This window comes from Lingula anatina, chromosome 10, assembly GCF_051362555.1.
Source record: "Lingula anatina isolate TDL-2025a chromosome 10, LinAna3.0, whole genome shotgun sequence".
Lineage (NCBI taxonomy): Eukaryota > Metazoa > Brachiopoda > Lingulata > Lingulida > Lingulidae > Lingula > Lingula anatina.
The window spans coordinates 1,205,116-1,231,039 of record NC_141776.1 but is presented as its reverse complement, the minus strand read 5'-3'; the positions used below and the strand labels follow the sequence as shown (position 1 = coordinate 1,231,039).

The 25,924-nt window shown below is 37.8% G+C and overlaps 3 protein-coding genes across 3 annotated transcripts; all 3 read right to left on the bottom strand.

Annotated features, from left to right (window-relative positions):
* Positions 1-7,244: 7,244 nt before the first annotated feature.
* Positions 7,245-11,974, bottom strand: LOC106156187 (techylectin-5B-like). The gene is made up of 7 exons (XM_086997435.1): positions 11,803-11,974; positions 10,857-11,377; positions 10,424-10,557; positions 9,879-9,975; positions 9,432-9,515; positions 9,154-9,318; positions 7,245-8,452 (listed from the first exon to the last, which is right to left on the bottom strand). Exons 1-7 carry the CDS (start codon positions 11,874-11,876, stop codon positions 8,175-8,177), a joined length of 1,353 nt encoding a protein of 450 aa, XP_086853561.1. The 5' UTR covers positions 11,877-11,974; the 3' UTR covers positions 7,245-8,174.
* A 3,202-nt stretch (positions 11,975-15,176) lies between these two features.
* Positions 15,177-18,059, bottom strand: LOC106156188 (microfibril-associated glycoprotein 4-like). Its single transcript, XM_086996459.1, has 6 exons — positions 17,910-18,059; positions 17,312-17,595; positions 16,859-16,992; positions 16,522-16,618; positions 15,952-16,116; positions 15,177-15,469 (listed from the first exon to the last, which is right to left on the bottom strand). The coding sequence occupies exons 1-6, from the start codon at positions 17,981-17,983 to the stop codon at positions 15,192-15,194; spliced, it is 1,032 nt and encodes a 343-aa protein (XP_086852585.1). The 5' UTR covers positions 17,984-18,059; the 3' UTR covers positions 15,177-15,191.
* A 1,346-nt stretch (positions 18,060-19,405) lies between these two features.
* Positions 19,406-25,692, bottom strand: LOC106156190 (microfibril-associated glycoprotein 4-like). Its single transcript, XM_086997596.1, has 6 exons — positions 25,524-25,692; positions 24,888-25,150; positions 21,253-21,386; positions 20,847-20,943; positions 20,289-20,453; positions 19,406-19,766 (listed from the first exon to the last, which is right to left on the bottom strand). Exons 1-6 carry the CDS (start codon positions 25,595-25,597, stop codon positions 19,489-19,491), a joined length of 1,011 nt encoding a protein of 336 aa, XP_086853722.1. The 5' UTR covers positions 25,598-25,692; the 3' UTR covers positions 19,406-19,488.
* Positions 25,693-25,924: the final 232 nt, after the last annotated feature.

Sequence of the window (25,924 nt, the reverse complement as noted above, 5' to 3'; positions counted from 1 at the left end):
TAGCTTTCTACGCTGTATATACATGGGGTAGTAAAGTAGGTGAGATAGGTGCGTTTAATTTCTGACCAAAATTTAAAGAAAGGAGCGTTCTAAAGTTTTTTATGGCTGATCGAGTGATTTCTTCAGTTTTGTTCCCTTGGCATGTAGACTTGATTTGCGTCGTATAAGAAACTACTAGAAGTGGTTTACATTTGTTACTGGGAATCCACGCTCCACCGATACTCGGTTTATATGCACCTTTAAATAAGGTTAAAAGTTTAGAACAAAATACAGGTCAAATAAGGTGAAAAGTTGAAGCGCCATCCCCTACAATCAATAAATATTTCACACGACCTAAGCAAATGAAATGGTGCATAATTCATCACCGTGAAATGGACTTCTGTGAAATATAAAAGTGACTGAAAAAAATCTACTATATCGAATCATTCAATACCATGCGACGATTCTTTATCTGGACTTCTTTTTTATGAAAATTGCTCTCGTGTATGCAACAAGTGTTAATAGTCGTGTTTCAAAATCCAATAAGGGCTTTTGCAAGTGTCCTCAACACTAAATACATGAACATAACCTGTCTCTTAACAAGTTCCCATATTTTGACATGTAAACAGCTGTCTGGGAGTTCTGTGTTTGTTTGCAGCGATGATAAATTAAGACAATTCTCAAAGAGTCGTCTTCATACAAAATAAATATCGAGGCAAGGGTATCGGAGCTGTTTATTTGGTTGAAGGGATTATAAGCCAATTATGAAAAAACGTCTCCATACAAAACCAAGGGGCAATAGTTTTATATTGTGACATGTGAACCAACAGGCTAAATTTGCTTTGTGTAAGTAAAACCCCCTTTACACTGGACGGCGTCCTTTCTGCGTCCTTTGTGCGACCATGAAACTGGCATCGCTGTGGTTGTACAAAGGAGGCACATGGTTGCAGGATAAATGCTCAATGATCAGCCGGTTGTCGGCACGTTAAGTATTATTTGTTTTTACTCTCTAACGGGGCAACACTAAGGGACGCAGAAAGGACGCCGTCCAGTGTAAAGGGGGCTTCAGTGAATCTTTACCAATGAACCCAGAGATTGTTGTCTGAGAACAGTCCCCCTGACGTGACTAGACAAGCTAAAAGCAGGAGCTCTGTTGAAAATAAATTTACTGGACCTTGTTGTGTGTCATCAGGCGAAACACTTTAGTGGCCTTCAACTTTACCTTTTTTAAAAGTGAAACATAGTGTGTGTGTGTGTGTGTGTGTGTGTGTGTGTGTGTGTGCGTGCGTGTGTGTGCATGTTTGTGTACGTGTGTGTGTGTGTGTTTGTGTGTGTGTCGAGCACACAAAAATCCTCCTGCTCCTCAACCATTTAATTGTCGATTGTTTTAGTGTCTGGCGACATTTTTGAGTGAAGCAGCTACCCGAAATCCTGCTGAACATCCCTGTACAAATGAGATATATTTGCTTTCTCCATCCAAACGTCTGTAATAATCTCTTTTGCTCCTATTTTTAAAGCTTAGAATATATTGTAGAAAGTGCTCTGTGCAGAACATGAAATTTGTATGGAAACCGCAAATATCATGATGTGTATGAAAACCGCAAAAAGCAGCAATACCTTGATTTTATATTATTTCAAGGTTCTTATGGTGAAAATTTCATTACAAATCAGTTGCTTTGGAGGGCACTGTCTCAGCTTCAAATATAAGTTATTAACTTCCTTTAATATGTCAACAGATTGTTTTAACCAGACCTTTTGACTGTCATTGGTGGCGCCTTGAACTGTTGGTCTTGATAGGAAAGGAAAGCCAGCATGTCGCCAATGTTGGATGAAGATCTCGTAGGAAACATAGAAAGTCTGTCTGTAGCCGTTTTCTCGTTAACAAGGTCTTAGACAGGGGATTTGGCGTGTTCTAAAGAATGGCGTTTTTGACTGGACAAGACCCGGTGGACATTGAATTGTGATGCTTGCTCTATGGCATTTCTAAGTTGAACCAAATTGATGGGGTCAGAAGGTCCTATTCTTAGACCCCCCCCCCCCCCACACACACACACACACAATTGTTGGCTACAGCCCTATTTCCCACATTTGTCTTAATTTCATCTACTTATTTAATTATTTTGCAAGGTATCATCCTTGGTTGCTAAACATGGGCACCCTTTGTTCACCTCAGACCCACTTTGTGTAGAAAAAGAGGGAATTCGAAAATCAAAATTTTTATTTCCACATCATGTTACAGACGCAGATGTGAATCCGATTTTCTGTTTTTCATCTTAGGCCTACTCAGAGTTGAAAAACTTGAGGCTTGACTTAAAGCGTTAATTTATTTATTTTTCGATCAGTTCTACAAAATCGTAAAGGAATCCACCCCCTATAAATTAATGATACAGTAATAGGTAGAAAATTACAGTAAATGATTGATAAGCAGATTTTCATTGGTATCGCTATGATGGCCGCCTACTGCAGATTGGCTTGTCACGCGATAACGACACATATCGGTTAAAAGTACCCTTTACCAGGGCCGCATGCGCAGTCATTGTTCTGTCACCGAGGCGACAGTACAGAGAATAACCGTGAATTTAACCAGAGACATATCTGTGAATATGTAGTGAAAAATCATTCCGTGGCCCAAGTAGACGGTGGAGGTACAGAGGAACAATTTTGATTTGCCGAGAACAAATAGGATTAAATAAGGTTAAAAGTTCAAAGCCTCATCCCCGATAATCAATAAATTTTTCATACCACCATGGCAAGTGAAATGATGTATAAAACCAAAAAATCAACTTTCTGAAATATGAACGTGACGGAAAGGGCCGGCCAGATGATGAAAAAGCCTGACATTTTCTGGAAACGCATCCTAATCAAACTGAGGATTGAGCAAAAGACGTACTACTATATTGAATCATTCAAAACCATGCGCTTTTCCTTTATGTGAACACTTCATTTTACCATTTAATTAATATTGCCCTTCTTTCTTGTATGCAACAAGTGTTTTAACTTTTAAAAGAGTCGTATTTTTAAATTCAGTAGGGGCTATAGGCTACACTAATAACAAATCGGCTGTAGCCTACATGTTGACCCTACCGATAAAACGGTTGACTGGAAATCAGTTACAAACAACGGTTTATTCGGTTATTGATCAACCAGTCGATTGGTTAACATGGTAACCGTTTGGGTCGGTTATTGATTAATTAATCTGAGGACATTTGACAGGAACATAGAAAGACTGTAAAACAGTGTAGTTCTAAAAGACTTGTTGAATCTTGCTAATTTCTAATTGTTTAAATTTCATTAAAAAATAATGATACATCTTAACAGATTCAGCAGTTCAATGTACCAACCGAGCATTAATCAGTTACATCAACCGGATTATTACAGACTTGACATTTAATATGGAATATTTTTTTTCCAAATCATTTTTCGTCAGTTTTTTCCTATTTTGCTGACTGATATATGAAAATAATTTGGAGGTCAGAACCAACCTTTACCTAAGCCAAGCTTTGACCAGCCCAAAGGAACACTACCCAATTAAATCACTGCATATTACATAATGTAGCATCGCATTAGACATGGAAGTCATTTGATTGGTAGCGACACACCGGTGAGATCGGTGTTTTTTTTTTTTTTTTTTTTTTTTAAGAACGCATTTTTACCTAAGCATTCCTTCGAAACTGAAATATTCCATATTTAATGTCAAGTCTTTAGTTGGACACATATTGAACACTTGAATCAGGATTTTTTCCAACCATTTTTTCAGTTATATTTAACCAAAGTGTTTTTAGAGTGAACACAATATTTCCCACACTAAATACTAGTATATAACCTGTCTCTCAAGGGTCTCAGAGTTTTTTTTTTTTTTTTTTTTTTTTTTTTTTTTTTTTTTTTTTGGGGGGGGGGGGGGGATTCTAAGCTAATTCTGAAAAAAGATGTCTTCACACAAAACCAAGGGGAAAACGTTTTATATTGTGGCATCTGAAACAACAGGCAACTGTGCTGTGTGCAGTGAGTGAGCCCTTACCAATGAACCCACAGAGATCATGTCTGAGAACAGTCGCCCCGACGTGACTAGACAAGCGCCGTTAGGGAACACGTTGACTAAAAGTAGACTCTCTTTCAGAACTTAATCTATGTCTCCATTCTATTAGAGCAGTCTATTAGATCCGCGGATCAAATATGTCGGACCCACTCGAATGCTTGTCTCGTAATCTCCGCGAAGAATCTATTCACTGTATATGGTCGCATTCAGAATTGTGGACTAACTAGTCCGCGGCCAAACATGGCGGCCCTGTAACAAACTTGCCGTCTAATCGGCTAATAGACACTGAATAGATTCCCCGTGAGGAAGTATTCAAGTGGGTCGGCCATATTTGACCCTCGGACTAGTTAGTCCACTGTTCTGAATGAGGCCTATGATGTGGCAAGACTGTCATCCCCTGCAAATGTTGTTCTGTAATGAATGTAACAGTACGAGAACATTTTATGTCTCCTCCATCTCAGTGTACCACAAACTTTTATAGTCTCATTCATAGCAAGAAAGAAGGCAACAAGGAATATTGATTGTTCGTGATTTGGCCAAACAAGGCCGCTTTTATTATATAACCCCTCTATCCTAATCGTTTTAACAATAATAACAATGTAGCAAATTATTGCCTGTATTAAATGTGGTGGGGAAATCCATCAGGTTGTCCTAGAACAGGTTGAGAATATTTTTCATTAGTAGAGAAAAACATCATATTCTAGGAAAGATTGAGAACCGTAAGAGACCGTTAAGTGAGACTAATTTTTGCAGGGGATCAAGCTAAACAATTCAGTGGCTTTTAATTTGTGCCTTTTTATGGACACATAGTGTGTGTGTGTGTGTGTGTGTGTGTGTGTGTGTGTGTGTGTGTGCGCGCGGGGGTGTGTGTCGAGTACAATCCGTGTGATTATTAATCAGAAGTACTCGATTTCCCTATTTACAAGTCTGTAAGCATCTGTTTTGCTTGTATTTTTTTTAAATCTTCCATCATTCTGTGCAGAACATGAAATTTGTATGGTAACCGCAAATAGCACAACCTGTATGGAAACCGCAAAGAGAAGCAATACCTCGATTTTATATTATTTCAAGGTTCTTATGCTGAAAATTTCACTACAAATCAGTTGCAAAGGAGGGACCTTTCTCAACTTCAAATATTATCTAGTAACTTCTTTTAATATATCACCAGGTGTCTTGAGTTAACCAGACCTTTTGGCTATCAACGGTGGCGCCTTGTATGTTAATCTTGATAGGAAAAGATCACCAGCATGTCGCCCATATTGAATGAAGATCTCGTAGGAAACAGAAAATCTGTCTCTATGGCCATTTTCTGGTGAACATGCCCACACCGTTATATGTTGGGGTTAGAGGTGTTGTATTAAAAGGCCCTTTTGGCTGGAAAAATATGCCATGAATTAATTTAAATCTGGGTTCTATGTTATTTCTAAGTTGAGTCTACAAAAGGGGTAAGAAGGTCTGCTTTAAACACCCTACTCCCCCCCCCCCACCCCAACCCCTCCCACCCCATCCCTCTCCCCCAGTACTTTCTCTCTCTTTTGACTTCCTTCCATACACTAATGTAATGAATTTGCAAGGTGTCATCAATGTTTGCGAAATATCCCCCCTCCCTCCCCTTCTCTGGGGACATAGGGGGGTGCAAATCAGAATAATTTATTTTCACGTCTTCTGTCTACACTTGGTACTTGACTGAAGGAGATATAACTTTGAAAATCTGTTTTGCGTCTTACTCTGGAGTGATTGATTGATTAAAAGCGTTTTCTCGATCAATTTTACACAGTCGTAAAGGAACCCATCCCTTAAAAATGCTACAAAGACCATTAGCAGATTGTCGTTTGCGACGCTATAGGCTTAATGGTTGCCAACTAAACTTCGGCCTGTCAAGCGATTGCGGGAGCAAATGAGGAACCAGGGGTCAGGGCACCCCCTCCCTCTTCATCCCCCCCCCCCCCCCCCCCCCAACTCCTTTGTCCCCCCCACTGAGCCAACAGAATTTTGGATCATTTTGTGGATGAGTTATCTTACTGGTTCATTATATCTTTTTAAACTCCGTAAACATCTGTCTCGCTTCTCTTCTATTATTCATGAAATTTACTGTGGGATGTCCTCATTTCCTTATAACTGTGTGCAAACCGCAAATTGCAGCAGTATAAGGTTTTATGCCGTTTCTCGCGTTGTGTCAACTAATGGGGTAAATGTGTTAGGTGTGACATAGAATGAGTGTGTTTTGGATGTGATTCACCACCAAGCCTCACCTATTGTACCATACAAGTTTATAAATGTGTTTGGTATGACATAGAATGAATGTGTTTTTTGGATGTAATTCACGACCAAGGCTGACCTGTTGTACCATAAAAGTTAATAAATGTGTTAAGTGTGACAGGGAATGAATGTGTTTTTGAATGTGACTCAAAACCAAGTCTGACCTGTTGAACCATAAAATTTTATAAATGTGTTAGGTGTGACAGAGAATGAATGTGTTGTTGGGTGTGATTCAGCACAGTCCTTACCAGCAGCTGAGCCACAGTCTCCAGTAGTCACATCTTCAGTGGTCAATACTGGACAGGTCAGTGACACGTAACACATTACTTATTCATGTCAATCACAGTGAACAGTTCAAGGTCAAGTCAAGGTCACGTCAAGGTGAAGATAGTGGTTAGATAGAACAACGTTCCATTTCATCATGTATTTGAAACTGCGGTAACTGTTTTATAAACATTTTTTTCTTTCTTTTCAATAAATTGATCGCTGGGATAAAAAGATAAACGAGAAACAAAAACGGGAATTGCCCGCAAAAATGAATTTTCTTCGCAGAAAAAAGAAAGTTTCTGCTATTCACGAATCACTGCTTGGTCCTTTCAAACGCGCACAATGTACATTTTAATAGAAATAAAAATGGAAAATACCCTATATTAATGATACATTTTCCATCATTGTGATAAGCCATTGAATACGAAATAAAAATTGTGTCTTGCAACAATTTTGCTTGTCCTTAATAATTATAATTTAGCACGCTATTTTGTTTTATTAGACGTGGCGATTTAGTCCGAAAAGTCTCGTTATCCATTCATTGTGCATAAGCAGTATGCTGATTTTTTTTTTTCGTTCTAGCATGAGTTACTGTAAAATACAAATAAATATAAATTGTTTATCTTAAAATGATAACAGCTCTTCATGTGATATTCATTCTTCACGATAAATACATTGTAAACAACTCGTAGAAATATAATAAATTCCAATTTATCACCAAAAAAGCTGTATTATAATAATAATCTTCATTAGCTCTAGCACAATTTTACAAAGGCTATGACCAAATTTCATAGGTACCATATTGAGATGGGTTAATGCTTAGTGTGTATACTTAAATGTAAATTCTGTTATACACCCATTATCAGAGGTGAAAATTAGACTATTTGATACATTCTGTATTTTCATATACTAAAATATACGTTTCCCTCATTTAGTAGGTGGTGGCTGGTAGAGAATACTGGATCTTTCTTGGTTACATATTGTTATGTATCTAGCTAGATTTTGTATTGTGTCATGATTTCTGTTTTGCATTAAAGGTTTGAATTGTTCAGTGTGGTTTGTGTTTTGGACTAATTGTTGGTTTATATTCTTTCTTTGTTTTTCATATTGGGGCCATAGCAACAGGAAGTATATTTCATTCTCTACTCCTTGTCTGCAAAATCTACATATTGCAATGAGTGAAATTTGTGCTTGACGTCAGACCACGTGGACAATCAGAGATGGCTTTACTTCCATAGTAACATCTTACGATTTTTACAAAAAAAACTTTTTACAAGAAAAAATATCGACTAACTTTGAATATTGGAATGTATTCATTGACTATTGGCAAGTATAGGAAAACCGTCGTTTAACCCAGGAATACCCGTTCTGTGACAAAGCCTGCAGTTTTTATCCATTTTTAAAAATTCCGAACTTTTCAATTGAAATTTTAGGATATGAACATTGAACAAGCATTCCTTTTGAAATAAAGTTTTTAAAAAATGAACTATATAAATGCAAACCTTCTAAAAATGCAAAACATAAATTTTACAGTGGAATAACACAAGGGCATATACATGTATAAGTCAAATATTTTACTTGTATTTTGTTTTCTTTGAGAAAATTACAACGAAGCAGCAATAACATCTCCTTATTAGCCACTACTGACAGGGCCAGATTTAAAGCCAACGGGACGAAGTTTCATCTCCGTTGTCTTCAGGGAGTGTTTGTGTCCTCTAAATGCACCCCAGTTGACGCCATCAGCAGACGAGCTGCGATCACCCAGGTGGTACAGACCGTTCAGATTGGATGCGTGGCAACTTTTATACCACCAGGCTCCCTTTAATTTCTGTGCACAATTCCCTGGACTAGCATCGTTATCCCTGTCCTTTGTGCTAAAAGGTTGACCATTGAGAGGGCCCAGTGAATTCCCTAAACATAAAATACGAGATGTGTTACAAGCTTACAGCCATGAAGTGGAAAGCACTGACTAATAGAGCCTAATTACACACCGGCCCTTGTGTTTTAAAAAGTGTTCATATATCCAGGGGCGGATTGAGGTTGTCTACTGGGTATTCTGGAAGACGGTCAGATTTTCAGATTTACATTGACGGGTATCTAATTTTTTTCTATCGGAAGACGGTCAAAAATGGAGGATGGATCAACAAAGATAATTTGGAAGACTGTCAGAAACTGTCTCTGGATCCGCCTCTGTATAGCGCCAAGTGCGCATTTAGAAATAGTTTCTTTCTATAAGAAAATCGAGACCACAGATAGAGTGGACTAAGGGTGCTTTCCCAGAGATTTAGATCGATCTAAAGATTAAGATTTAGATCGACCTATTTCCCTGGGGGTTCACGCTAAATTGCAGTCAGCCGAGCGGGCACCATAGTTAATTACCCCCTTACAGCTTTTAGTAGGCGGGACAGACGCTTAAGCCGGCCAAGCTGACAGTAATCTAGTGAGACTCCCCACAAGGATAGATCGATCTAAAAATCTATGGAAATGGGATGTAAGGCGACATTGTTGATAATGGTGGTGTCCTTCATCATTTTATGTGCGCGCGTGTGTGAGTAGAAATGCAGTCACGCATGAGCTGAACATGTGCCCGTGCAAATGAATCAACTGCCTACCTGCGTTCCCAGAGTAAGCGCCGACAGTCAACTTGTAGTTATCTTTCTCTGACGCGATAGCAAAGTTGTCGTAACGGGCGTAGCGCCAAACACCATTCGCATCTTTCATATCAACACGCAGCTCGTATCGGCTTTGGTTAGTGATGGTGTGAATTTGTTCTTTCCCTGTAGAAAAATGTTATGTCTGTTTCAATATTTTAATTCAGTTGTCTATCCATTTGTCAAAAAGGGCCGAAAAATTATATATGTATATATACTTGAAATAAAGTTGAACTTACTTCGCCAAGCACCATCCGAGTCTTCCCTTTCAACACGCAGCCTGAACCGCTTTAGCCAAGTGATGGTGAACATATTTTCAAGTCCTGTAGAAATATGTTATGTCTGTTTCAATCTTTTAATTCAGCAGTTTATCGATTGGTCAAAAAGGACCGAAAAAAGATATACACCTGAAATAACGTTGAACTGACTACGTCGAGAGTCCAACATGACACAATATCTATATTCTGTACAATATCACAGCTTTTGAAAATGTGCTACATATATTCTAATTTTCTTCACTCCCAGCGTAATTGATAGCAATTTCTACCTGTAGGACAGAAAACAAATGAAATAAAAAAAAAACATTTATCATAATCTCCAAATGCATTTTTTTTTTTCAAATGCCATTTTTCTGCAGGTTCTATGTTGTTGGGAAATATGGCAAATGTTTAATCATGCCCCATTACCTAACCAGTGTTCCCCGCCCATTTCTCCGAATCCTTGCTTATAATCGTCCCAGGGACGATAGAAGTCCACAGAACCGTCCTCACGCTTCTGGAACACCTGAAAGCACAAAGTGATAGAGGGTACCGGAGGAGACATTATTGTACCGGAAGTGACGTGTAGTGGTGTTAGACGTGAACCTGAGTGTTACGATACTTGAAGGTGCAAAATCGTACTTAATTTGCAGTCAATTTGGTTTAAAATATATGCTGCATCGACCGACAGCGCGACAAAGAGTGTCAAGGAAAAAGAATTCCTGCGAGGCTGTAAATTGTTGTCATGTGGAATTTTTGCATGTATGTAATCTGATAAGCCCATATATAATTATTTTTGGGTGTCGTACGGTCCATTCCTACAGATATTTGGATCGATATATCTCCCTGGGAGTCTCACTAAATTGCTGTAAACTTGGGCGGCTGAAATATCTGTCACGCCTAGTAAAGCTTCCATGGGTAATTATCTCTACCCCCTAGCTGATTTGGTAGGGATGGACATTTAAAAATCGTACCGTCCATCCTCCACCGTCAGTGGTCATGTCACAGTAGACGTTAAATGGACTCCGACTGTCATCTGGTGTTATGGTATACACCCCGTTCAACGTCTCGCCGTCCTTGTACAAATCAGCGCAGTCCCGAACACTTGCTGTAATGAGCATGTTTCGTTATATTCGTACTATCAGCGTAATATATTTGTGTTAATATCATGTTGACATATGCCTTAAAACGAGAACATGTCTCCATTGTCAGCATTCAGCATGTATCATTTGTAAAAAGTTATCTAATTATGGGGGCTCTGAAAAAAAACAGTGATTTAAGTGTTTTTCTAGTAGTTGCCCACATCATAAACAGAAATGCATATAAATATTTCCCACACTTTGTAAAATAAAATAAATATAATATGAATTGAACAAAAGCTGCCATTTTTAGAGAACTGCAACTTACCACCTGGCTTTTCTGCAGTGAAGTTTGCGAATTTCTCTTGCAAATCTGTTGTCATCTGTAGCAGTTTAGAATATTTATCCACCAGATCATCATATCTGTCTTCCAACCGTGTCTGTTCATCTCCCAACCGTTTCAGCTGATCATCGAATCTTACTTCCAACCGTGTCTGTTCATCTTCCAACCGTTCCAGCTGATCATCGAATCTTACTTCCAACCGTGTCTGTTCATCTCCCAACCGTTTCAACTGATCATCGTATCTGCCTTCCAACCGTGTCTGTTCATCTCCAAACCGTTTCACCAGATCATCGTATCGGCCTTCCAACCGTGTCTGTTCATCTCCCAACTGTTTCAGCTGATCATCGTATCTGCCTTCCAACCGTGTCTGTTCATCTCCCAACCGTTTCACCAGATCATCGTATCTGTCTTCCAAGCGTTTCAGGTCGTTCTTCAGGATGTCAAGCAGGGCGGATGTTACTGAACACTCAGACTGGGATGTGTCTTGCACATTTCGGCGCTTGATGCTACAAGAAAAATATTACGTATTTTTAATGCGCCATAAACTTTGAATCAATTTCACAATAGAGGCATTTCTTTTGTCTGCGTGCTGTCTATATATATAGTTATTTTAATCTGTCAAAATATTCATCAAATAAATTCATTTATCATAATGATCCTTTTCACCATGAAAAAAAAACTACCACGTTGATAAGCATTCCATTTTGACAGTATCTCCTATATTGAAGAATGTCAAATATTTTTTTCAATAGAAGATTATAAATAAGTAACGATATTGTACATGAGGAAAGAAGGCTGAGGCAGCAACTTGGAAAGTCATCTGATATTAAATATTAATAAAAGTCAGTGAAAAAATTTGCTAGTTGCTAATACGTAATTCATTATACTAAAATATAATCACTAAGAAGAAACGATTAAATGCAGCACTTACTCATAAGTTTGAATTCCCAGAGTAGCGTCAAGAACACAGAGTAAAATAACAATATACATGTAGGTCAACTCCATCGCTCTTTACGGCATATGTATCCAACAGAAGAACGCAATTCTGATCTTTGCAGCGATATTTAAGGATGATCTAGTCACGCGACACGGTCATTTCGATTTGACACAGAATTTCTGAAGGCGTATGGTGATTACGCATGCGCGAATTTCTGAGAAATCAGCAGTGAGTCAGAAATAGGATTCAGTCGATCAATGTATCTACCGTGCATTAATCAATGACATCAACCGGATTATAAGTTTGACACATATTAAACAGTTGAATCGGGATTTTTTTCAACAGTTTGTCAGTTACTTCTAACCCAAGTGTTTAAGAGTGAAACCATTAATATTCCCAATACTAAATACCAGCACATAACCTGTCTCTCAAGGGTCTCAGATTTGTGTCTTTGGTTGGTGGGGGTGGGGGGGGGGATTTTAAGCCAATTCTGAAAGAAAAAGTCTTCACAGTAAACCAATGGGCAAATGTTTTATTATGTGGCATAGCCCATCTGTCTATATTCGTTTTCTGGTGAACAGGTCCATACCGTTATATGTTGGGGTTAGGGGTATTGGATCAAAGGTCCTTTTGGCTGGGAAAGATCAGCCATGAATTGATTTAAATCTGGGTTCTATGTCTTTCTAAGTTGTATACAAAAGAGATAAGTAAGTCTGCTTTAAAGACCCCCCCCCCCCCCGCCCCCTCCACCCAGTACTTTTACTTTCTTTTGTCTTCTATGCATACAGTAACATAATGATTTTGCAAGGTATCATCCATGTTTGCGAAATATTCCCCTCCCTCCCCGTTTGTGGAGGCATGGGGGTGTGTAAATCAGAACAATTTATTTTCATATTATGTCCCAATCAATAGCAATATAGCAATTATGTCACAATCATAAAAAACCCATCCTCAAAAAACGCTACAGAGACAGATAAAATATTACATTTAACGCTTCATAAGCAGATTTTCGTTTGCTGTGCTATAGGCCTAATAGTTGTCTACTACACTTCGGCCTGTCATGCTATAACGCCACATAGGGAGCAAATTAGGAACCAGGGGTCAGGGTACCGACCCCCCTCCCCTCCCCAAACTCCTTTCTCTCTCTCTCTCTCTCTCTCTCTCTCTCTCTCTCTGTGCCAGCAGAATACAGGATATTTTTGGGATAAGTTATCTTACTGAATTCAATATATCTTTTCAAATTCCATAAACCTCTGTCTCGCTTCTCTTCTATTATTCATGAAATTTACATGTGGGATGTCCTCATTTCCTTATAACTGTATGCAAACCGCAAATAGCAGCAATATCTCAGTTGAATATAATTATTTCATTCTTGTTTTGAAAAGTTTTCAAATTAAGCAGATTTCGTTTGCTGTGCTGTAGGCCTATTGTTTGACTACTACACTTCGGCCTGTCATGCGATAACGCCACATAGGGAGCAAATTAGGAACCAGGGGTAAGGGTACCAACCCCCCCCCCCCCCCCCCCCCCCCCCCCCCCCCCCCCCCCCCCCCCCCCCCCCCCCCCCCCCCCCACCAACCCCACCCACCCCACCCCCAAACTCATTCTCCCTCTCACTGGACCAGTAAAATACAGGATAATTTTTGGGATAAGTTATCTTACTGAATTCAATATATCTTTTTTTTTAATTCCGTAAAAATCTGTCTCGCTTCTCTTCTATTATTCATGAAATTTGCTGTGGGATGTCCTCATTTCCTTATAACTGTATGCAAACCGCAAATAGCAGCAATATCTCAGTTGAATATAATTATTTCATTCTTGTTTTGAAAAGTTTTCAAATTAAGCAGATTTCGTTTGCTGTGCTGTAGGCCTATTGTTTGACTACTACACTTCGGCCTGTCATGCGATAACGCCACATAGGGAGCAAATTAGGAACCAGGGGTAAGGGTACCAACCCCCCCACCCCCACCCCACCCACCCCACCCCCAAACTCCTTCTCCCTCCCACTGGACCAGTAAAATAAGGATAATTTTTGGGATAAGTTATCTTACTGAATTCAATATATCTTTTTTAATTCCATAAACATCTGTCTCTTCTATTATTCACGAAATTTACTGTGGGATGTCCTCATTTCCTTATGACTGTATGCAAACCGCAAATAGCAGCAATATCTCAGTTAAAAATGATCATTTAATTCTTGTTTCAAAAAGTTTTCAAACCAAAGCGTAGCTTAAGATAGCATTTGCACAAATTCTAACTAAACTTTCGTTTCGAGGTAAATAGGCCTGTCAATTGACTTTCCATTCTGGCCCCATCAAATTGTTAGATGAAGATATACATCGCTTGCATGTCGCTAATTGATCGAAGAGCTCGTGGTTAACTTTCTCAACAGGCTAGTTTAATGAGTTTAATTGGGTTATTGTCGGGAGGTAACTGGTTTCAAAAGAACCAGTCTTTAAGTCTGAAAAAGACAAGCTATGACTGACAAACTGATATGAGTTCAATACCGTTCCTAACGCTGTGTCAATTAATTGAGTAAAGAGTAAAATCCACTTTGAAATTGCTGTATGAAAATGTGTTAGGTGTGACAGAGAACGAATGTGATTTTTGGTTGTGATTCACCACCACGTCTGACCTGATGTACCATAAAAGTTTTTAAATGTGTTAGGTGTGACAGAGAATGAATGTGTTGTTGGGTGTGATTAAGCACAATCCTTACCAGTAACTGAGCCACAGTCTCCAGTGGTCACATTAACAGTGGTCAATACTGGACAGTGACACATAACACATTGCTCGGTTCGTGTCAATCACAGTGAACAGTTCAAGGTCACGTCAAGGTGAAGGTCAGTAAAGGGTTCCATTTAACCATGTATTTGAAACTATGTTTTATAAATATATATAGGATAAAATTAGCATGGAGTTTGTGCTTGACATCAGACCACGTGGACCATCACAGATGGTTATACTTCCATAGTAATATCTTAGAAGATTATTACAAAATACTTTTTACAAGAAAAAAACATTGACAAACTTTGAATATTGGGATATACACTGTATTCATTAACTATTGGAAGGTATAGGGAAATCGTCTTTTAAACCAGGAAAATCGGCTTTTATACCAAAACATACAATTGTTATCCATTAAAAACATTTCGAACTGTTCAATTGAAATTTAAGGTCATAAACATTGAACAAGCATTTCTTGAGGGCTTCCAAAAATTAAATTACCTTTAAAAATGAACTCTGTCAATGCATACTGTCTATAAATGCAAATGAAATTTAACAGTGGAATAACACAAAGGCATTTACATGTATAAGTCAAATATTTTACTTCCATTTTGTTTTCTTTGACAAAACGACAGCGTAATAGCAATGACATCTCCTTAGCCACTGCTAACAGAGGAAGATTTAAAGCCGATGGGGCGAACTTTCATCTCCGTTGTCTTCAGGGAGTGGTGCTGCCCTTTAAATGTATACCAGTTGACGCCATCAGCGAATGACCCGTGATCACCCAGGTGGTACAGGCCGTTCAGATTGGATGCGTGGCAACTTTTATACCACCAGGCTCCCTTGAATGTCTGTGCACAATTCCTACCATCTGCATCGTTATCCCTGTCCTTTGTGGTGAAAGGTTGGCCCTTGTGATTACTCAGTGAATCCCCTAAACATAAAATACGAGAAGAGTTACAGAGCCATGTGAAATGAGAAGTGCTGCATATATGACGTACAGGGGTATTGTACATAGTTCATTGTGTTCTCAAACAAAAAAAAAACGTTCATATATCGCCCAGCATGTTCGAGAGCACAAAAACAGTGAACTAAGACATGGTTGGTACGTATAATAGTGGTTTTCTTTAGTGTGTGTGTGTGAGTGTGTGTGTGTGTGTGTGTGTGTGTGTGTTGAAATACAGTCACGCATGAGCTGAACATGTTCCTGTGCAAACATGTATCTAGCTATACCCTAATTCCTTGACAAGACCGATTTAAAAGATAATTTATCACAGTGTGTGTGTGTGTGTGTGTGTGTGTGTGTGCGTGCGTGTCTGTGTGTGCATTTAAGCATCGATGTGCTCTCTAAATCACCGCTTCACTGCTGTTTATGACTGCAATGAAACTTCAAAACAAGATTAACTAATTGTGTACCTGCGTTCCCAGAGTAAACCCCGACAGTCAACTGGTACTTAGCTTTCTCTGACGTGATAGCAAAGTTGTCGTAATGGGCGTAGCGCCAAACACCATTCGCGTCTTCGATATCAACACGCAGCTCGTATCGCTTTTGGTTAGTGATGGTGTTAATTTGTTCATTCCCTGTAGAGAAAGTGTAAAATATGTTTCAATATTTTAATTCAGTTGTTTATCCATTTGTCAAAAAGGACCGAAAATATATTTATACTTAAAATAACGTTGAATCAGTAAACTTTCAATAGAGTCCAAATGATACAAAATACACGATACACACAATATTTATATTCTGTACAGTGTCAACAGTTTTTGAAAATCTGCAACATATATCTAATTTTCTTCACTCTCAGTGTAATTGATAGCAATATCTAACTGTAGGACAGAATACAAATGAAATAAAAGAAAATATTTATCATAATCCACTTAATGCAACTTTTCATTCAAATGACATTTCTCCTCAGGTTTCTGCATCTCTATAAAAGCTTTATATTGCTCGATGAACATCACGAATGTTTAAAAATGTCTCATTACCTAACCAGTGTTCCCCGTTCAGGTTTCCGAATCCATGCTTATAAGATTGCCAGCCACGATAGAAGTCCACGGAACCGTCCATACGCTTCTGGAACAACTAAAAATATACAAAGTACTTAACAAAATATTTTGTCCAATAACAGGGAAAGGCACTAGATTCAAGAAAAAAGTGACTAACGGCTTTAGAGAAAAATTTGGCGCTCCTTTAACCTGAGAAATGGCCAGACCCCAACAAACCACCCAAAAAACGGAAAATCCTATTGAATCACATCTAAAATATATGATAATTTTACACATGAAAATTAATCTAAGTTCATTGAATTAAACAAAACCATACCGTCCACCCTCCCCCGTCAGTGGTCATGTCACAGTAGACGTTAAATGCGTTCGGACTGTTATCTGGTGTTATGGTATACACCCCGTTCAACTTCACTCCGTTCTTGTACAAATCAGCGCAGTCCCGACCACTTACTGTAATCAGACGTTAGCATATTTCGTTATATTTGTACTATCACCAATATATATTCACGCTTTATCATGTTAACACATGCCAAAATGGGATAGTTACTTCATTACCTAAGGGTATATTCCCATTGCTGTCAGTATTCAGCATATATCATTTGTAAAAAGTGATCTAATTATGGAAAGTTTCGAAAAAACAGTGATTTAAGATTTTTTTCTAGTAGTTCAGTTGCCCACATCATAAACAGAAATGCACAAATATTCCCCACTTTTTATTATATAAAATAAAAGCAATTGAATTGAATTAAAGATGCCATTTGCAACTTACCACCTTGCTTTTCCGCGGTGAAGTTTGCGAATTTCACTTGTAAATTTGTTGTCGTCTGTAGCAGTTTAGAATATTTATCCACCAGGTCATCGTATCTGCCTTCCAAGCGTTTCAGTTGATCATCGTATCTGTCTTCCAAACGTGTCTTTTCATCTCCAAACCGTTTCACCAGATCATCGTATCTGTCTTCCAAGCGTTTCAGGTCGTTCTTCAGGATGTCAAGCAGGGTGGATGTTACTGTACACCGAGGCTGGGATGTGGCTTGCACATCTCTGCGTTTGATTCTACAAGAATTCATCGAAAAAAATCACTTATCATAATGATTTTTTTTTCATCACGAGAAAAAAACTGCCAAGTTGATTAGCTTGCCATTTTGACAGTACCTCCTATTTTGAAGAATTTCAAATATTTTTTAAAAAGAAAATTATAAATAAATAGCTATATTGTAGATGTGAAGGAAAGTTAAGACAGTAACTTGTTAAGCCACCTGATATTAAATATTAATAAAAAACAGTGAAAATATTTGCTAGATGCTAGTATGCAATTCATTATAATGAAATATAATCACTAGGAAGAAACGATTAAATGCAGCACTTACTCATAAGTTTGAATTCCCAGAGTAACGCCAAAAACAGAGAGTAAAATAACGATATACTTATAGGTCAACTCCATCGCTCTTTACGACATATGTATCCTGCAGAAGAACGCAATTCTATTCTTTGCGGGGATATTTAACGATAATCTAGTCACGCAGCACGCGTCATTCGATTTGACACTAAATTTCTGAAGGCGTATGAAATAAAATGGTGATTGCACATGCGCGAATTTCCCAGAAATCAGCTGTGAGTCAGAAATAGGGAGCAGTATACCTGTATATTAAAACACCTTTCAATACAGAACAGACGTTGATCAAAATGGTCTGAAAATTTCGCAATATCTAGTTTCTATATGTAACCGTAGTAGAAGTAACAACGCTAGTTGATCATAAGAAGATAATGGCTCTATAAAGAAAAACGGTTTCCAGCGTGTCATGATTCGATGAATTGATTAATTTTTTTTTAGAATTTTCTCTAGTATTTAATGCCAGCAAACATTCCGAACACAGGTCTCACATATAATGTCACGTTAAAACAAACAGATCGAACCCAGATGTTCCACATAAATATACACTGGCGGTTTCTTTTGCTTAGGGATGGCACAAGGAAGAAAAACTTCCCTCTCTTCCCTGTACAAAGGAAAACGACAGACTATGGCAATTGTACTTTTTATGGTACAGGAAAAAGTAAAAACCGGTAGACACTGACAATTAATGGGTGAAATATATTGTGGTAAGAAATAGAAATGATGGACAGCTCTCGCTTTACTAACACCCCTCACCTACACAGTTTTTTCTTTCTCAACGAACGTCCCTGCCATATATTACCAAACAAAACAAAACTAGCTTAATTAATTTAAGACACTGAAAAAGAGTGCTCCCCCCTCCACTCCTACATTAATTTTTATAATATCTAGGCATTACTGGCTCCTGGAATTGCCATTCTGATAGAAATCGTTATGAACATCACGCGCTACGTTGACGATGTAGTGTTACCCATCACCACACTCTAACAGAGTGAAGAGATAAAGGCAGTGGCGGTGTACGTTTACAACAGAGGAAATCTTTTGTGTCGTTTAAATCTCAGATGATGTTTGAGACTAAATCAACGATGCAAAAAGGCATTGGCAGATTTCAGATATGAAGAACTAAGGGGGAAGGGGGAGAAGTCAAATGGTCTCGCCTACCCCCCTCCTACAATCCTTCCCTCCTTCCCTACCTTTTATATATCACCTATGAAAGTCTATTGGCGAGGAGCAAGGCTTTCCCCAGAGAGCACGGTTATCATTTGGACGGCCACTAGCCTCAAAAGATGGCCTTTATTTTCAAAGTCGTAACATTGACATTTATCTGCATGAGAAATTATTGGGAAATGAAATGGAATGTTAAGCTTACTACTACTTTAAGGTTTCGAAAAGTCACATGAAGTTAAAAAAATGGATTCTATAAATACAAAATGTCCATAATTCCAAAAGATAAATTTAACGATGGAATAACACAAATGCTTGTATAATCCAAGAACTTTTACTCACATTCTGTCTTCAATATGACAAAATTACAACGTAATAGCAAGAACATCTGCTTAGCCACTACTAACAGAGGCAGATTTAAAGCCGACGGGACGAACTTTCATCTCCGTTGTCTTCAGCGAGTGGTAGTACCCTTTAAATGCATACCAGTTGACGCCGTCAGCGTACGAGCTGTGATCACCCAGGTGGTACAGACCGTTCAGATTGGAAACGTGGCAATTTTTATACCACCAGGCTCCCTTGTATAGCTGTGCACAATTCCTTGCGTCTACATCATTATCCCTGTCTTTTGTGGTGAAAGGTTGGCCCTTGTGATGACTCAGTGAATCCCCTAAACATAAAATACAAGAAGCCTTACAGAGACATATGAAGTGAGAAGTGCTGCACATATGATGTACAGGGGTATTGTACATAGGTCATTATGTTCTCAAACAAAAAAAGGGTTCATATATTGCCCAGCGTGTACGTAGAAATTGATTTTTCCTGCATGACCGAGAGCACAAAAACAGTGAACTAAGACATGGTTGGTACGTATAATAGTACATGTAGTTCCCTTTATTGTGTGCGTGGGTCTCTCTCTCTCTCTCTCTCTCTCTCTCTCTCTCTCTGTGTGTGTGTGTGTGTGTGTGTGCGTGTGCGTGTGTGTGCAGAAATACAGTCACGCATGGGCTGAACATGTGCATGTACAAACATGTATCTAGCGCTATCGATTTAAAAGATCATTTCTCACAGCGTGTGTGTGCGTGTCTGTGTGTGTGCATTTAAGCATCAATGTGCTCTCTAAATCACCGCCTCGCTGCTGTTTATGACTACGATGAAACTTCAAAACAAGATAGATTAATTAATTGTCTACCTGCGTTCCCAGAGTAAACCCCGACAGTTAACTTGTACTTAGCTTTCTCTGACGCGATAGCAAAGTTGTCGTAACGGGCGTAGCGCCAAACACCATTCGCGTCTTGCATATCTACACGCAGCTCGTATCGCTTTTGGTTAGTGATGGTGTTAATTTGTTCATTCCCTGTAGAAAAAAAGTAATGACTGGCTCAATCTTTTAATTCAGTTGTTTATCCATTTGTCAAAAAGGACCGAAAATATATCTATATTTAAAATATCGTTGAATCAGTAAACTTTTAATAGAGTCCAAATGATACAAAATACGCAATACACACAATATTAACATATGTACAATGTCAACAGTTTTTGAAAATCTGCTACATATATTGTAATTTTCTTCACTCCCAGCGTTATTGATAGCAATATATAACTGTAGGACAGAATACAAATGAAATAAAGAAAACATTTATCATAATCTACTAAATGCAATTTTTCATTCAAATGACATTTGTCTGCAGGTTTCGACATCTCTATATAGCTTTAGGAACATCAAATGTGTTTGATCATGTCTCATTACCTAACCAGTGTTCCCCGTTCACGTTTCCGAATCCATTCTTATAAGATTGCCAGCCACGGTAGAAGTCTACGGAACCGTCCATACGCTTCTGGAACAACTGGAAGTTCAAAATACTTCACAAAATCCTTTGTCCAATAACAGGGAGAAGCAGTTGATTTGATGTACTGTCTTGAAAAAAAACGAACATAAATGAGTACCCACCAATAATTTTGACAAGAAAAATGTGATTAAAGGCTTTAGAAAAACATTTGGGGTCCCTTTAACATAAAAAATGGCCAATCCCCCCCCCCCCCAAAAAAAAAAAAAAGTTCTAAAACGGAAAATCATTTTGAAACACATCTGAAATATATAATAATTTAACATATGAAAATTAATCTGAATTTAAATGAATTAAACTAAATCATACCGTCCATCCTCCTCCGTCAGTGGTCATGTCACAGTAGACGTTAAATGCGTTCGGACTGTTATCTGGTGTTATGGTATACACCCCGTTCAACTTCACGCCGTTCTTGTACAAATCAGCGCAGTCCCGAACACTTACTGTAATCAGACAGTAGCATGTTTCGTCATATTTGTAACATCACCGTAATATATTTATGTTATATCATGTTGACATATGCCTTAAAACGAGAAGATGCCTCCATCGCTATCAGCATTCAGCATGTATCATTTGTAAAAAGTTATCTAATTATGGGAGGTTCGGAAAAAAACAGTAATATAACCTTTTTTCTGGTAGTTGCACACATCATAAACAGAAACACAAAGATATTTCATGGACCTAACTAGAGGACAAGTAACGCGGAGAAAGATCAAAGGATAATCGGCTTAGCGCGAGCTCTTCGCGAAACGATGTGCGTTCGGATCACGTGACCTCCCGTACAGGTAGCGAGCATATCGCGGCTGTTGATGACTTTTTGTGTCATTTGGACAGGTAGCTGGTGATAACGCGAGGAAAACGTTCGGGTGGATGAGTCAAGACACTTATAGAGATAAAATGTAAGTACAATTTCTTTTGCTATTTTGGATGCTAGATGAGAATAAGGTATGTTTGTTCATGGAGGAATTCAAAATGCCCAATATGGTGAAGGCAAGCGTGTTTGTTGCCGTAAAATGAGTGTTTAAAATTGTACAACTGCGGTGTCGAATACTTGTCTTTAGCTATGATCCGATAGAAAAATATTTCTAGTCTTGAAATTTTACCTCCATGTAAAGAATTAGCCTTAGATGCGGCAATAATTTAACCTCAAATCGTGTTTTGAATTAAAATGACGCAATTCCTCTGCGATTTATTCGACTCGCCGACATCGTTTTAGGTCTGGTATTTTTTACGTACGGTTTAGATAAAGGGGGCATCAACACCGCTGTGTACATGTTTATGTTACTTGCTCATGTGAGCCCGAATTATGGAATGATAATTAATATTTTTAACTCTTAATATGGGCTCTCGTTGCAACATGGCACCACACATGCAATTGTGACACACAAAAACGCACCTGTGATCCTTTTAATATCCTTTTATCAAAGTTGACATTAACACTGCTCTGAAGCATATATATATTTACACATTACCGGCTACAGTCAGCTCCGGTCTGAGAATGATAATTATTATTTTTTTAACTCTCAATATGAGCTATCTTTGCAATATGGCACCACACATGCAATTATGACACACAAAAACGCACCTGTGATCCTTTTAATATTCTTTAATCAAAGTTGACATTAACACTGCTCTAAAGTATATATATATTTACACATTACCGGCTCCAGTCAGCTCCAGTCTGAGAATGATAATTATTTTTTTTTAACTCTTAATATGGGCTATCGTTGCAATATGGCACCACCCATGCAATTGTGACTATTGACAAACACCCTCATTGGTCTTATAGTGAAAGTGTATATGTGGACATGTACACATGCAAAGTTCATGATTATATTTATTTGGGTAATGGTCATAATAGTAGATCTTTATCACATTTGTGATAACAGTCTCACCTCTGTAATTGCCTTGCTACATTGCATTATCTTGTTATCAGGTGCTTGAAATCTTTGAAATAATACTGAGACATGCCTTTGGATAGCACCTAGCTGGCTTTATCAAATCATCAAAGGGCCAGACGGTTTAGTTACCTGGCTGATAATGATCTAGAAAGTCCATGCCTAACAAGGGAAGTAAATTTCACTAGAGGGAAAATCTACCTGACAGGTAGAATCTTGAGATGCATTTGATAAGGCTTACCTGTGGCTCAAATGTCCAAGTAGAAGTAAAAAAGGCAATTGTCATTTATAGTAGTTTGTGATAAAAACATTCTTATTCTCTTCCAGATTCTCTTCACAAGATGCCGGAAAGTTAAAATTGGACAATGCACCATTGCCCAAGAGGAGACGCACTAATTAAACATTTGGACAATAATTCACATAGGTCAATAAGAAATTAGTTTATACCTTTTATAAATAAGTTAATACTACTCGTGATACAAATAGGAAAGAACTCCAACATGACTTTCACAAAAATGACAAGACAAGAAAACTTAACATGTATTGTATATTCATCATCACTAGCTTTGTAACAAGCATTTTTAATGTTTACTTTTTTAATAATAAATATTGGAATGTACTCAAGTTGTTTTATATTTGCTATCTTATAATGAAAAAAAAATGAAATGTAAAAAAACATGGATTATATGTTTTGACAGTTTTTTCTTGCTTGATTGAAATTGCATATTCAATTACCTCAGAATACACTAACTACAGGTTTAAAAAATCTGATCCTGATAAAATTCATACTCACATTTGACTTTGACCCTCTTGCAGTGATATGCGTCTTATTTGTCAAATCTTTTATTATTATAATATATTAAGTTGTGTAAAAAAAAAGGAAGTGAAAAGAAATAAAAAGAAGATTTTTTTATGTCAAATATATGCATTTTTATTACCATAAGATCAGTATTGGTGAAATTAATCTCATATTGTAAACGGGTAACTTTTAATGAAAAATAAAACGAAATATAAATGAAAGATAGTTGCTGACTGAAAAACCAAATATTATAAATACTTATAATAAGTTCTTGAATTATGACTGCTTTTCAGTTACTGAAAACAGAAAGCCATATTTTGGTACCTGGTGTATTCTTTTTCTACCAAACTAATACGACAAATCTGACTTTTAAATAACTAATTAAAATTAATGTAAACCTAGATGAAATTTCTAATATAGAACTTAATTGCTAAGTGAAAAAACCCAAATGTTATAAATGCACAAGATCATACTGTCTGTTTGTCGAAAATCTAGGTAATAATTCAAGCTGTAATTCTACTCTTCCTTTTGAGAGACTTTCTCAATCCTTTTTCTTTCGTAGGTGCAGACACAGATTCTTGGTACTTTTCTTTAAGCTGTCTGCGAAATGAGTGGCCCCTAATGGTAATATATAATTTCACAAACATGCTAAAAAGGTCCATTTTAATTTGTCTGATTCACCAGCAGTCAGTTCTTGTGTAAATTTGATTGATCTTCCGGGGTGTCACAGCTACTGGTACATGTAGGAATGAGATTTCCGGTCGTTGGGTGCGTATTCCTGTCCTGTCAGAGACTACCTCACGGACAGGGAAAGGCAGCAGGTATTGAAGACAAACTTCACACCCCGTTTTTATGAGGTAACGGGGAAAAATGCCGAAAACCCCTCAATAAATTTCCACGTGTTGACGGAAACCTGTGTGCTCGCAACTGCAAGATGGCGGCAATGCTGTATCATAGCAACCACGAGGGACTGCGAGAAATTGCGTTATCAATGCAGAGAAACAATAGAAATGCACTGAAGCACAGCGCGCGTTACCTTGATAATAAGCTGTTCAGACGCCCGTGGAGCTATCAAAACAGATTATGTGAGACAATAGGCGAATGTTTACCCGAACGCACATAGCTGCAAAGGAAGATGCCGCGTTACTTGTCTCTAGTTAGGTCCATGGATATTTCAGACAATTTATAAATTAAATTAAATAAACTGAATTGAACAAAAGCTGTCATTTGTAGAAAATGCAACTTACCACCTTGCTTTTCCGCGGTAAAGTTTGCTAATTTCACTTGTAAATTTGTTGTCGTCTGTACCAGTTTAAGACATTTATCCACCAGATCATGGTATTTGCCTTCTAAGCGTTTCAGTTGATCGTCACATCTCCCTTCTAAGCGTTTCAGCTGATTGTCGTATCTGTCTTCCAGACGTTTCCTGTCGTTCTTCAGGAAGTCCAGCAGGGTGGATGTTACTGAACACTGAGACTGGGATGTGGCTTGAACATCTCGGCGTTTGATGCTACAAGAAAAAATTCATGTAGTTTAATGGAGCCATATACTTTAAGTCCAACTTCAAATATAGAGACATTTATTTGGGTATATATTGATTTGGAAAAATATTCATCAAAGAAAATCAGATTCTTTTTGATCGTGAGAAAAAACTGCCTCGTTGTTGTTGATAGTCGTTTGGACAGTACCTTCTATTTTGAAGAATGTCAAATATTTTTTTTTCAAAAATAACAATTCCATTAAATAACGGTATTGTAGAAGTGAAGGAAAGTTAAGACAGTAATATTAATTAAAATCAGTGAAAATATTTGCTCGATGCTAGTATGCAATTCATTATAATGAAATATAATCACTAAGAAGAAACGTTTAATTGCAGCACTTACTCATAAGTTTGAATTCCCAGAGTAACGTCAAAAACACAGAGTAAAACCACCATATACTTGTAGGTCAACTCCATTGCTCTTTACGGCATATGTATCCAGCAGAAGAACACAATTCTATTCTTTGCAGCGATATTTAAGGATGATCTAGTCATGCGACACGCGTCATTTCGATTTGACACAAAATTTCTGAAGGCGTATGAAATAAAATAGTGTTTACGCATGCGCGAATTTCCTAGAATTCAGCTGTGAGTCAGAATTAGGGAGCGGTATATATTAAAAACGCCTTTCAATCCAGAACATACGTAGATCAAAATAATAATTGACAATTTTGTTATATCCAGATTCTATGTAACCGTAGTAGAAGTACATGTAACAATGCTGGTTGATCATAAGAAGATAAT

Excerpts from the sequence above, each read along its gene's own strand:
- LOC106156187 (XM_086997435.1), bottom strand. The coding sequence starts at position 11,876 with ATGGAGTTGACCTACATGTATATTGTTATTTTACTCTGTGTTCTTGAC. Across the intron at positions 11,378-11,802 it reads CTGGGAATTCAAACTTATGA|CATCAAGCGCCGAAATGTGC; the intron begins GTAAGTGCTGCA and ends TTTTTCTTGTAG. Across the intron at positions 8,453-9,153 it reads CGCTTACTCTGGGAACGCAG|GGAATTCACTGGGCCCTCTC; the intron begins GTAGGCAGTTGA and ends TTTTATGTTTAG.
- LOC106156188 (XM_086996459.1), bottom strand. The coding sequence starts at position 17,983 with ATGGAGTTGACCTATAAGTATATCGTTATTTTACTCTCTGTTTTTGGC. Across the intron at positions 17,596-17,909 it reads CTGGGAATTCAAACTTATGA|AATCAAACGCAGAGATGTGC; the intron begins GTAAGTGCTGCA and ends GAATTCTTGTAG. Across the intron at positions 16,993-17,311 it reads CACCGCGGAAAAGCAAGGTG|TAAGTGGTCGGGACTGCGCT; the intron begins GTAAGTTGCAAA and ends GTCTGATTACAG.
- LOC106156190 (XM_086997596.1), bottom strand. The coding sequence starts at position 25,597 with ATGGAGTTGACCTACAAGTATATGGTGGTTTTACTCTGTGTTTTTGAC. Across the intron at positions 25,151-25,523 it reads CTGGGAATTCAAACTTATGA|CATCAAACGCCGAGATGTTC; the intron begins GTAAGTGCTGCA and ends TTTTTCTTGTAG. Across the intron at positions 20,944-21,252 it reads CTGACGGAGGAGGATGGACG|TTGTTCCAGAAGCGTATGGA; the intron begins GTATGATTTAGT and ends TTGAACTTCCAG.